Source organism: Arvicanthis niloticus, chromosome 23, assembly GCF_011762505.2.
Source record: "Arvicanthis niloticus isolate mArvNil1 chromosome 23, mArvNil1.pat.X, whole genome shotgun sequence".
Classification (NCBI taxonomy): Eukaryota; Metazoa; Chordata; class Mammalia; order Rodentia; family Muridae; genus Arvicanthis; species Arvicanthis niloticus.
Genome location: NC_133430.1, coordinates 19,219,504 through 19,231,982, shown reverse-complemented (window position 1 = coordinate 19,231,982; position 12,479 = coordinate 19,219,504). Strand labels below are relative to the sequence as shown.

Below are 12,479 nucleotides of genomic sequence, written 5' to 3'. Positions count from 1 at the left end.
GGAAAAGTAATTAATTTTTGCAAGAGGAGGTTGAGGGGACTTTTCTGGCATTCATTTCAGAAGAGAGCTCTTGTTAAGGAGGACAGTGATAGAGGATGCATTCCTGAGATAATAGGACCACAACATCCAAGGGTTCCATTAATGGAACTGTTGGCTATTGTGCTTTATATTAACACCGACTCCAGAAGAAAAGAGTTCCAACAGTGAGAAGACAAGAATTAAACATCAGAATTCTCATTTAACTAACAACTAATAATTCTGTTCTCTGAGTCTTTATAGAACTTTTAGATTTCTGTGAACTTCAAATTGTTCTCTTTCTCCTTTGTCAAAAGGTTTCCCACTTCCTCTCCATAAGAAGCCCCATTCTTGATTGGTTATCTCTTCTGTGGCCATCTAAAAACACTGGAAGGAAAAAGATAGAAACATATGGGATTGTGGTGGAGAGATGGTGCAGGGGTTAAGAGCTGCTGCTCTTGCTGATGACCTGAGTTTAGTTTCTGTTCCCAGCATCCACACCTGGAAGTGTACACACACACACACACACACACACACACACACACACACACACACACACACAAATCCTTAAGAGAAGATAGGAGATTAAACAGTTAAAATATGGAGAAAAATTTTAATTACTAGAAGGCAAAGCAATGTCAGAGCCACTGAGTTGTGTTCCTTGAAGGCAGCAGTTACCCAAAGACTGAATCTTCTCTGCCTCTTCTCTGCCATACCATTCTCCAAAGCTCTTTTTTTTTTTTTTTTTTTTTTTTTTTTTTTTTACTTGTTCTGAATTCACATCTGTGTTCCTTAGCATGGAAGTTACAGGTACATGGTGCCACACCCAGCTTTTCATAGGGGTTAGGGGTCCAAATTCATGTCTTCATGCCTGCGTAGCAAGCATTTTACCCACTGAAGGCCTTAAGCAAGCCAGCAGCATCTAGCTCCTCCTCTGGTGTGACTGGAAACTGAAGCTAGGGTTTGTCACTCATGTGAGTCAAATACTCCATCCTAAGCAATGGCCTCTGTCCTTCCAACCCCCTTTCTATCTACTTACCTGCTTCCTCTCTTTCTCTACGTCTTTGTTTAAAATGGGGACTTCGAGTGGATTTGTCTTACATACAGAAGTTTGACACCACTGAATTTTGAGATATCAATCTTTAGAGAGTAGATACAAAGTAGGAAGAAAGTAAAATCCTAGCATTTTACATTTCAGTTTTGTGCCTTATATATGAAAATTGTATTCTGATATGTTTGTGCTTCTGCTTGCCTTGGATCAATGTCTCTAATCTGTGTGCTGTCAGCCCTCTGGCCTGGAACTGATTATTTAGGGGAAATTGGTGGGGCCATCTGGAAACTTGGGCAACTTGAGTTTCTAATTTCTAATATATGTTTTGATGGATGCTAATTATCTGGTTTGTTTCATTATTTCTTCTGCCTGTTTGTTGTTAAAGAAGCAAATCATAATTGAAAATGAATTGTTTTCAAAGGCTTTGGATTTGGCGGCGCTTTCCACGGAGTATTCTCAGTACAAGGACTGGTGGTGGAAGGTACAGATTGGAAAATGTTACTACAGGTAAAGTTTTCATTATCTATGAAAGCTTTAAAGTGGAAATAGTTTTGTCAGTAAATATGAGAATAAAAAAAAGAGAGAAAAAAAAACCCTTTCCTCATGAAACAGTGACAGTTCGGGCTTATCTGAGTTATTCATAGTTTCTGAACAATCACATAACAGCACTGAGTGCCCTGAGAACTTGTACAAGGAAGCAGAGGCCAGAGCTTGGTTGTGATTCTCACCAGAAACTGGTTTGTGACAGACCTGGGACAAGAACCTGATGTGTTCCTAACAGTCTGTCTTCCAGGCTCTCAATTATCACTTAAATGCCTCACATCTGGAGGGCACCCTACAGATAGGAGCCAGCTTGTTTGGGCCTTTCTTCATCACACTCAGGACTCGTGACACCAGGAGGTAGCTGCTCGGTTGAGAAGGATTGAGCCACCAGTGCGAAGCTAGTATCCAAATTCTTAGAACTGACGTGATACAGCAAGAATTTCAGCCCTATTTTCTAGATCTGATTCTCTTATTAATACTTTATTTAGTTAAGACAGTGTCGTTATGTAGCTTAGGCTGGCCTTGCTCTCATGATCCTCCTGCCTCAATCTTTGGAGTGCCAGGGTTACCAGCAGCCTGCTATACTCAGCTCCTATTTCCATAATCCTTATTGTTTTTCTAGGACCTGAATATTTTTAAATGTGCCTAATGTTTAAATACATCAGAAAGAAAACAGATCAGTAAAGTTGTAACTAATGTTGTGACTATTTAGCAACATGCACAATCTGAAACTTGCTGCTGATATTCAGATAGTTTAGAACCTTTGGGAAAATGGAAAGGATAGGCATTCATATTTTATAATGGCAAGTTGGTTTTATTGATAAGAATCAAGCTTGGCTTCAGCTATCACGAGCAAGCATCAACATTTCTAGACCAGCTCTGTGAGGAAAAGGAAGAAAATGGACTGAAAGTGTGCTTGTCGATGCCGTGGAAATTAAGATTACTTTCCATTTAGACATCTCACGTGGAACTCTGGGCTATTTTTTTTTTCCTCACTGACAAATTGAAAAGTGTTTTGTACTAGAAGATAGTATGAGATCATTATAACATTAAAATCTTATGAGTTTAATTCTGAAAGACAATTTTTAACATCTTGAGCTTCCATGCAAAACCTTCAGACATGGTTAATAATGAAAAGAGAGCACAACTCAGGCTCTTTCAACTGCCCATATATCATGCCGTTTATGCGACTGTACTTTCTTTCAAGTGAGTGCATTTTATCACATTATTGTTCTGCTTTTCAGAACATCTTTACTATGTATTCTGTCAGTTCTTTTGTATATCCATCCACTTAGCCCATATTTAATGAGCAACCACTCTCAAATAGGATTACAAAAATGGATTAGATCGTCCACACTTTCAAATGTCGAGCCAGACAACAAATAAGTGTTGCCATTATTATGAAAGCAGGAGCCTAGCAGCACACTGAGAACCCAGAGGAAGACCTGTGACATCACTTGGAGAGAGCAAAGATGCCTCATTAGGGGATGCAGCTTGAAGTTGGCTTCATCCTTCTCATTCCTCACCTAAATTCTGCTGACTTCTCTAGTACCCTCATTCTGGACGTTTCATTGTCATTTACCTCCGCGGTTCTCCATCTTCCTCATGCTGAGACCCTTTAATCTGGTCCCTCACATTGTGGTGGCCCCCAACCATAAAATGACTTCCATTGCTACTTCATAACTGTAATGTTGCTACTGTTGTGAATTGTAATAGAAATATCTGATCTGCAGCAATTCTGATCTGTGACCCCTGTTGAAGGGTCATTTTACCATTTGACCCACAGGTTGAGAACCACTGATTCACTTGTGAGCATTTTAATATCTGCTGTTGAGTTCTGACAGTGACTTCTTCCTTGGGTTTCTGCCTCCAGTCTCTAGTCGCATCAACCCTTCCTGAGTATAGTGAGGGGAGTGTCACAGACAGCTGCTGTTAGATCCTTGATGGGTCTAACGTGTGGACTGTTAGGATTGGTGCAGTCTCATGCTGTTGTCCAGGTCTCCCTGCTTTTCCACTCTCACTATTCGCATCATGATGTCCTTGTCGGTTAAACTAGCTAACTTAGCCTGTGCCTAACACGCTGCCCACCTTCCTGCCATGTGCTGATGCCGTCATAACTCCTAGAGCCCTGGAAGTATAGCACAGCACACACATTATCTGCCTGTCAAATTCCCATCCACGATTTTCTTGATTCACTCATGTTTCTATAAATAATTCTTCTCACTGGCCATCTCAGTTAGTGAACACATGTAGGCTTCACTCGTCCTTACCTTAGGGATGCTTACCATCCTCTTCACTTTCATAGCTCTTTAACAGCGTCAAATGTGGGCACAGTGATGCCACACAGTTCTGTTGGATTCATTTGCAGAACAGGTGGGAAGCTGGCAGGCAGTCTCTCTGGACTCTCTGATACTGATCTGAGTTGATTAACTTGGTGGTGGTATGTCTAAGTATGTTGTATGAATGTGTATGAACTTGTGTGTGTGAGAGAGGGGGAGAGAGAGAGAAATGAATGAATGAATGAATGAATGAATGCATATATGAAAGCCAGAGGTCATCTTCTTCAGGTGTCACTTCTTAGATGCCATACACTTTTTTTTTTTCCCTTAAGTTCTCTCTCTCGGTCTGAGGCTGGCCTATTGGGCTAGGCTGATTGTCCAGTAAGGTTCAGTTGTCCATCCACTTGTCTCCAGCTGCCAGCATTGGAATTACATGTGCAGGTCACCAGGCCCAGCTTTGATGTGGTTTCTGGGGCTAGAACTCAGGTCCTCATGCACTCTTCCAACTGAGCTATCTCCCTGTCAGCTAGAGTTCTTTTAATATGGCCTATTCCATTCTTTTGTTCAATAATTCATGTGGCAAATTCATTTTGTTTTTTATTATTTCCATTCTCAGAACTTTGGGGATTCTCTGATGATATTTTATACATAGTCTGTGAAGTGGATGGGACCTTTGAAGAGGAAGGGGCTTCTTCCTTATCACATGCCCGCCTGTTTGACCTTTATCTGTTGAAGCCACCTTTGTTCACTTTAAGCCCACTTTCCAGCAGCTGCTAGTGTATCAGCTACACCAGTGCTTGAAGTCTACATCTTGAAAAATGATCAAAGCTATTCTTTCCAGTTTTTACATGAAGTTAGTACAATGAAGCCTACTGAAAATACTTTTCAGTTTATTTTGCAAAATCTAGTATCTAAGTAGCTCTTAGATTGCTGAAGAGTGGGTAGTTAGTAAAAAGCATAACAGATCAAGTTGAATGAAATCTGTGTGTGCTTGAGCAACTGTCCTGGTGGTGACAAAGCTCCCTGGGCCAGAGGCGGACACTGTCATCAGGGCCGTCACTTAGGCAAGGAGCAAATTTCAGATTCACAGAGGAGGCAATCCACTAAGGGCAAGGGAAAACAAGATTTGTAGAAGAGTGATGATGTAGCTATAGCTTGCAAGTGACAGTTGTTTTACCAAAATAATGTAGGGATAACTAAAGGGGGCTGGGGTGTCTTAGGGAAGGAGATGTTTTCAAGGAAATGCTGTCCTTCAGTGCTTCCGGTGAAGTGGCGACTCCACATTTATCCAGGTCACTTGCCATATGTGCAGCTGGTCGTAAGCTCTCCCGTGGTGAACTGATGTGACCTCGCTTACAGACAGCTCTTGGTCCTACTGAATGGGGCTGCAGTCTTTAAACACCGTTTGAGGCATAGATAGCTCATGACTCTGGGAGACAGGTGGCTTCTGCTAGCTTTTGTTAACATACATGTGACTATCAGCAGGTGCGGCATCGCCTGCTTTGGTCTGTGATGAGACGTGTCTGTTCATATCCTCGGGGCTCGGAACAAATGATGGAGTGTTGATTTTTCAATTGAATGGCTGATTTCTTTCTAATGGCTATTTCTAGGTTAGGAATGTACCGTGAAGCCGAGAAACAGTTTAAATCAGCCCTGAAGCAGCAGGAAATGGTAGATACATTTCTCTATCTGGCAAAAGTAAGTAAATATTCTTAATTTGAGTGAAAACTGTCTTAAGGTGCTGGCCATTGCATTGGGGGAGAGTTGCCAGTTCCTTGTAGAATATTTGGCAAGTTAATATGTTCAGAGTTTTTTTTTTTTTAATATAGCAAGTGAAAAATAACATATGGAGAGTACCCACAAGTAGATGGCTATGGAAAAAGAAGAAAATCCCTTTGACAGATTGCTTAGCAGGACAAAAGAAAACAACACAGGCTCACCACGCTATAGGCACCAGAGAGGCATTTTCTACAATCTATTTTGTCCCAGACCTGAGCAGGTTGTAGAGACCAGGGCCAGTTTGTTTTCAAAACAGGATCTCTCTCTCTCTCTATAGTCCAGGCATCAGCTCAGCATCTTCCTGTCTCAGACTCCAGGGTAGCTGCGATTCCAGGCCTGTGCTGTGCTGTTCCTGCTCTAAGAACAGGGGCCATTTCATAGACTGTTTTGTAGGACATTAGTCACTTAGTCCTGCTGCAGTAATTAATGCAAGTCTTCTTTCTCTTTTATTGAACAGGATTCAGTATAGGATATTGTAGCAGGTCTGTTAGTAAAGACAGATTAAGTTAATCTGTGCAGTCACCCTACAGGATACATTTTATATCTTCCTTTGTGCTTCTAAGGACGACGAGACTGCAAGGGGTCACATTTTTTTTCAGCGCCACTGGGCTCCTAAGAGTAAGGGTTTGAGACCATTGTGCCGCATGGTATCACCTGTAGCTCCAGTGCAAGGGCCACCTAGAGTTTTTCAATATAGATTGCACGTTCCTGAACTGAATATCTGAAATCTGAAATGCTACCAAATGTGAATGTATTAAATGCCAATGTGATGTTACAATTTCATCTGATTTAAATTTCACACCTGATATCATCGGGTGTGTCACAGTTAAAACACAGGTGCACTAAAGTTATTGTGCAAAACTGCCTTACATATAGATGGAAAATATCAGCGAGAGGTCTGGAGAGATGGTTCAGCAGTTAAAGCACTTGTCTCTCTTCCAGAGGACTCAGGCCTGAGGCCCAACACCCACATGGTGGCTCACAACCATCTGAACTCCAGTTCCAAGCAATCTGGCACCCTCTTCTGGTCTCCAAGGTTACTAGGCACATACATGATACACAGACATACACATAAAATAAAAATAGAAACAATTTAAAAACAATGAATTTCATGTTTAGACTTGGGTTGTATCCCCAGTATCTGGTTATTCATACCCACATACTCCAGAATACCCCCAAAATCAAAAATTCAGAGCACTTCTGAGGTAAAACATTTCAGCAAAGAGAAGTTCTACCTTCTTCTACGTCATTGGAATAAAGAACACTTCCTGGGTCTCATCAAGGACACTTTGAAAGAAAACACTTGATGAAGTGGCACTTATCTTGGCTTATCTGCAAAAGATTTCCAAGTTAAGAATCGTGCTTTGCAACTTGATGTGTAGGCTGTGGGGTGGGGGAGGATGGGAAGGGGGTTTGACACCCAGAGGGGGCTTCCTTTTCTAAGGGGAGTGTCGTTGGATTTGCTGGGAGGTGGTGCTGGGAGGAGAGGAAGGGCTGATAATCAGGTTGTAAAGTGAATAAATAAATTGAATAAAACAGCAAAGAAGTGAGCTTTGAGCAGGAACGTAAGGGCTAGAAGGGAGGGGGCGGGCTGTGAACTGCTGTCCTCTGTGTGTACCCATGGCCATTGTAATCCAGATCTCACAGCAGTCAGGGTTACCGGTACTAGATCAAGCTTTAAAATCGGCCAGTCGTGGGTTGAAGAAGGGACCTCCATCCTGCTGAACTTTGGCTACTGGTATGTTTTAGGGGAGAGATTGTCTTATCTTCAGATGTGTATCCATGAGTGAGCTCAGTAGGCGCCAGTGGGTAGCTCAAAACTCTTGTCATGCACATTACTCCAGTTGAACTCAGTGGGTCAAGAAACAGAACAAAAAGACATGAGTATCAGAAAAGGACTTACGGGGAGTGGAGGGTTGGTGTGGGCAGGGGTGAGATACTCCCCTGACCCTTTTTTGTTGTCATCCAGTCTGTGTGACAATAGTAAACCCAAAGAAAACTTTCCTTGGGATGATAAATTTTATGTACGGCATGCACAGATAAACTGTAAAGTCATTATTAGAATCTAATTATGTCCATGGAAAATTCTTACTGTAATTTCTGGGAGATGATTTGTTTCTAATCAATAATTAAAATTTTCCATGAAAATGCTATTATTTTAAGAACCCATAATCTTATTGAAATACATCTTGCTTTTAGGTTTATATCATTTTGGATCAACCTGTGACTGCTTTAAATCTATTCAAACAAGGCTTAGATAAGTTTCCAGGAGAGGTGACCCTGCTTTGTGGGATTGCTAGGATCTATGAGGTAAGGTTCATATTATTTTAAAAGTTGGTATAAAATTGAGGTTATGTGCTACTTTAAAAAGCTCACAGGCCCTTGGGGTGCTGGTAGGGAGCACAGTTTATAAAATTAAAATCGTTGGCCATGATTCAGCAGTGTAAGGAGAGATTTTGCTGTGTGTGTTTAATTCAGCTAGTTTAATTTTTATAGTGAAGTATTTTAGACACCCAGAGGTCAATGATACAAGACAGGACTTTAACTTACTTCTCCTGTATGGGTAGCCTGTTGTCTCAGCACACTTAACAATCCTTTCCTAGGATCTGTCACATCAAATATCAGTTTTTCCCATTTCATATGGCTTGATCTTTCCACTAGCCTGTTTGTCCAGCCTCCTACCAATCTCATGCTAGCTACATTTCTATAGTTTTCTAATGGCGCCCAGCAGGTGTGCCTTATCAGGATTGCCGTCACAGTTTGAACTCTTGCTTATTCTTATACAGTTTTAGATTCATGTACCATTTAGATTTGGGTACCATAGAAATTTTCCATTGAGTTCTTTTCCCGGCTAATTACTGTAGCATTGCAATGATTCCAAGGCTAGGTTAGGAGTCCTCCACCTGGTTTTCCCCATACAGCTGAAAAATTTTCTCTCTGCTCTTCCATATTGATTTTAAGACTGATGCCTCAAGAACTGTTTTCTTTTTATAATCCTCACTGGCATAATGACTAGGTTTTTAGTTACTATTTGATTGATGGGGTAGGCAGGTTGGCTGCCTTTCCTTCCATTCTCAAGTATGATGTAACTCTTGAGTTTTTTCACTCTCCTTTGTCCTCCAGTGAATATTTTGTGATTATTTCCAGAAAAAGGTTGTGTTGGTAGTTACCAAACCATGCTAAAATTCAGCACTATAGTAAGACTCCCAAAATACATCATGCAATGGGCTCCCAAGGAACCTTTGTTAGTTCAAAACAAAAATTAGTAAAGGGAAAAGGCTCATGGGCAAAATTCAGAGGAAGCAAAGGATGACCTTCAAAAAAGACCTCTTCTGGTAGAGCGTTATGTGACCCTGCTGGCAGAGATGGGAATAAACACCTATTTATCCCAGATAGGGCATCAGTGACAAACAAAAGGATGGATGACTTCAACATCTATATTGGGGAACCAGTGAGTTTTATTGGGGTTACCTACAAGAGTATAGGTGAAGTATTACTTACCTATACAGGGACAGGAATGACTCAAAGACAGCTGCATGACCAAGGTCCACAGCACCATGGGTATCATCAGCTCAGGAAGGCTGAAAAATGAGAGCATACTGCCAGCCTGCAGCCAGGCAGCTCCAGTGGTTGGACTCTTCCAAGATAGCTCAGCTGCTCTTTGCTTCTCTTGGGCAGCTGGACTGGTGTCTGCTCCTCCAGGTGGCTTGGCTGACTCATTGCTTGAGCCTCTCCTAGGCAGCTATGCTCTGGGAAGGAGGAACCTAATGTATCTGGTCAGTTTCAGGGACTTCCTGAAGCCTTTGAATTGTTTCCTTCTTGAGCTTAATAAGCTTCCCTGCAGGATGGAAAGTTTCACCTCTGTTGAGAACATCCTGTGTCTTAATGAGCTTCTCCGCAGGGTAGAGTCACAACACAAGGAGCACACTTAATTCTCCTAGCAACAAGTTGTGACAGCTCCTGCACTGTTGTCTTCAGGAATCTCATTAGAGACTGTGTGTGGATACCACATGCCTATCATGTACCAGGCTTTCCAGACTCTTCTACAGTTACCAGGTATCAGCACAAACCACTTGGTACAAACAGTGTCACATTAGCAAGCTACTCTTGTCATCTGGGGAAATTTTATATGAGAGCAGGAATCAGCTGAGTTCCCCAGTGCATACCTTTCTAAGAATAGCAATCTCAGGTCTTCTGTTAACTCTTTCCTACATACATGTATTCCTAGGTATATCTATGAATGGTTGTATTACTATGAATAGATGTACTACTATGAATGAAATACAATTTCTGTTTGACAGTGATGAATAGGAATATATTACTTTTTAAAGGCTACTTTGATAGTAGCCACTCTTTAAGTTTTAAGACTTTGTCTACAGATTCTCTAAATATCTTTTATATAAATAAAATAATCATTTGTATATATAGTTTTGATATTTTACTTTACAGGTTTCTTAGAACCTTTAATAGGATATTGAGCAAACACATGCCTGTTTTCTTTAAATTCATTGAAAGATACTAACTTGTAATATTGGCTAAAAAAAGTGGAAGAGATTGAGGGTTGCTATGTCTAGGCAATAGCATGTGACTAACTTTTGTTTTCTTATACTTTGTGTATTTTCCAAATTCTGTATGAAGAACATGAATTCTGTGTTCTGTTTGTTTGATTTTATTTCTTGAAACAGGGCCCAGGCTGACCTAGAACTTACAATGTAGAACGGGTTACCTTTGAACATGGGGTGATACTCTTCCTCACCTCTCTAGTTCTGGGGATACAGGGTCAGGCTACCATACCCTACTAAGGAATTACGTTTTTAATGAAAATAAATATTTTCCAAATTGTTTAGAAAAAAGTTTTCTTTTTGAAACATAACTTTAATGTATACATACAAAGAAGACTTTGACCCGTCCAAACAAACACTGCCAATATTTTTTTTTATATTTGTTGTGACCTTAAATAAATGGATTACGAACAGACCTTTGACCAAGATACTTAGAAAGAAAATAAAATAGAGTCACCTTCTGAAGTTAGGGGAATTCTTGCTGCTACCAATGGCAGTGAGCTTTGGGTGGTGATTAGACCGTTGGACCTGCCCTTTGCATCTCTCAGACCCTTCATCCCTCTCTGTTTGATAGAAGGTGCTGGCAGATAGAGCCCGGAAACTGCTAACATCTTAAATGCACACTGCTTCTCAGAGGAACTCCATCTATGCCTGTCTGTTGCAGACGCGTTGCTAAGGCTGGGATGGCCACGGCTCTGGAGCATATTGTTTTTTTCCTTTGCGTCAGCCTCCCTGACTGGCCTTCAATTCTCCGTCCTCTTAACTCCATCTCTAGAGTGCTGGAATTGCCACTGTGTACCACCACACCCCGTGGTCCTCTAGATTAGTCTTTCAGCAGCTACATTCTGCCTTCTGTTCCTCAAAGTAGAGTCTGCAGCAGCAGGAGAACTATACGGAGAGGAAAGCAGCTCGCAGGAAGTGGCAGCGGCAGCGTAGAGTAGAAATGGTTACACATGGGATCTCCCCCTTAACCTTGCAATTAATTTCCTTTCTGCTAAAGCTTACCATGCCAAAGCCAGATTTCTAGAGGATTCCTCTTTTCTGTGTAACGTTGGTTTCAAAGATAGTTAGCCAAGTCCTTAGGTTGCAGCTACAGTGCGTTTGTCTCTGAGGACTTGGCTTTTCTCTGGGGAGTCTTTTCCATTCCTCTGAGGACTTCATTTTTCTCTGGGGGTCTTTTCCATTTCTCACAGGGGTCTTTTCCATTTCTCGCGTTAGTTTCTGGTTGCTACGTTCATTCTGCCATGGGCCTGGGCGCACCATTTTTGCATTGAGCATGTAGTACTGCCTCGACTTGTGTTTCTTACAGACACTTGCTTAGATCATATATTTTTGTTGAACTTTTTGATGCTTTGATTTTTTTTGAAGCATTTTGATAGAAAGGCCCTCATTTCAACTGTTCTTTGCTGGAGATGTTGTTCTTGTGCCTTTTCAACTTTATTGTGGGTGAAGATCGCCTCAGGCATATATGTAAGAGGTATAAAACAGCCTTTTTCCTGCTGTAGTTTAAGTCCTGGAAACGGGACGTGGGCTTTTATATTTGAACACACATTTTTGTTGTTCAGAGCAGAACCATTCTAGTGTTCATGTTCTTAAACAATTTGCAATTTTACTTAAAATAATTCAACTGTAAGTGTAGTTCATGTTTCATGAATTGGCTCAGAAATAACCACTTTAAAAGTCACTAAGTTTATTACATTCTTGAAGTGATATTTATATACATGGAAGTGTTATTTTAAGGATGTGTTATTAAAATATATTCTAGAACTATTATGATTTAACCAATTCTGATACAGGAATAAATTTAATGACCAAAAGAGAGTCCATATGAAAATTTAGGATGTGACAAAGGCTGGCTGTTATGTCAGTTGAGTTATTAGATTATTAATTAAATAGTTTAAAAATAGAGCAAATGAGCAAACAATTCTTGTACTAAAAGAATTATTTCAGCCAGATTTAAATTGAGTGTTTATGTGTACACATGTATATACACATGTGTATGAGGCCAGTGGTCAACTTTACTGTCAATCCTTAGGAGCCGTCAACTTGTTTCTGAGACTCCGGCTCTTTAATTAGCCTAGACTGGCTAATTGCAAGCCTGACCAGCTAACAGGCCCCGGGAATCCACCTCCCCAACACTTGTATTACACACATTTGCCACCATGTCTGGCTTTTCCATGTTGTTTCTGGGGATTGAACTCAGGATCTCAGTGTTCTGCAACAAGAACTTTACTGAGTGAGCCATTTCTC

General features: G+C 40.9%; 1 protein-coding gene across 2 annotated transcripts in view; it reads left to right on the top strand.

Annotated features, from left to right (window-relative positions):
* The window catches only part of Ttc8 (tetratricopeptide repeat domain 8), a 53,454-nt gene that overhangs the window by 27,544 nt on the left and 13,431 nt on the right, over positions 1 to 12,479 (top strand). For both annotated transcript variants that reach the window (XM_076921438.1, XM_076921437.1), the window contains 3 exons: positions 1,488 to 1,573; positions 5,499 to 5,586; positions 7,867 to 7,977. In XM_076921438.1, the coding sequence (XP_076777553.1) occupies positions 1,488 to 1,573; positions 5,499 to 5,586; positions 7,867 to 7,977 (285 nt within the window). The remainder of the gene's footprint in view (positions 1 to 1,487; positions 1,574 to 5,498; positions 5,587 to 7,866; positions 7,978 to 12,479) is intronic.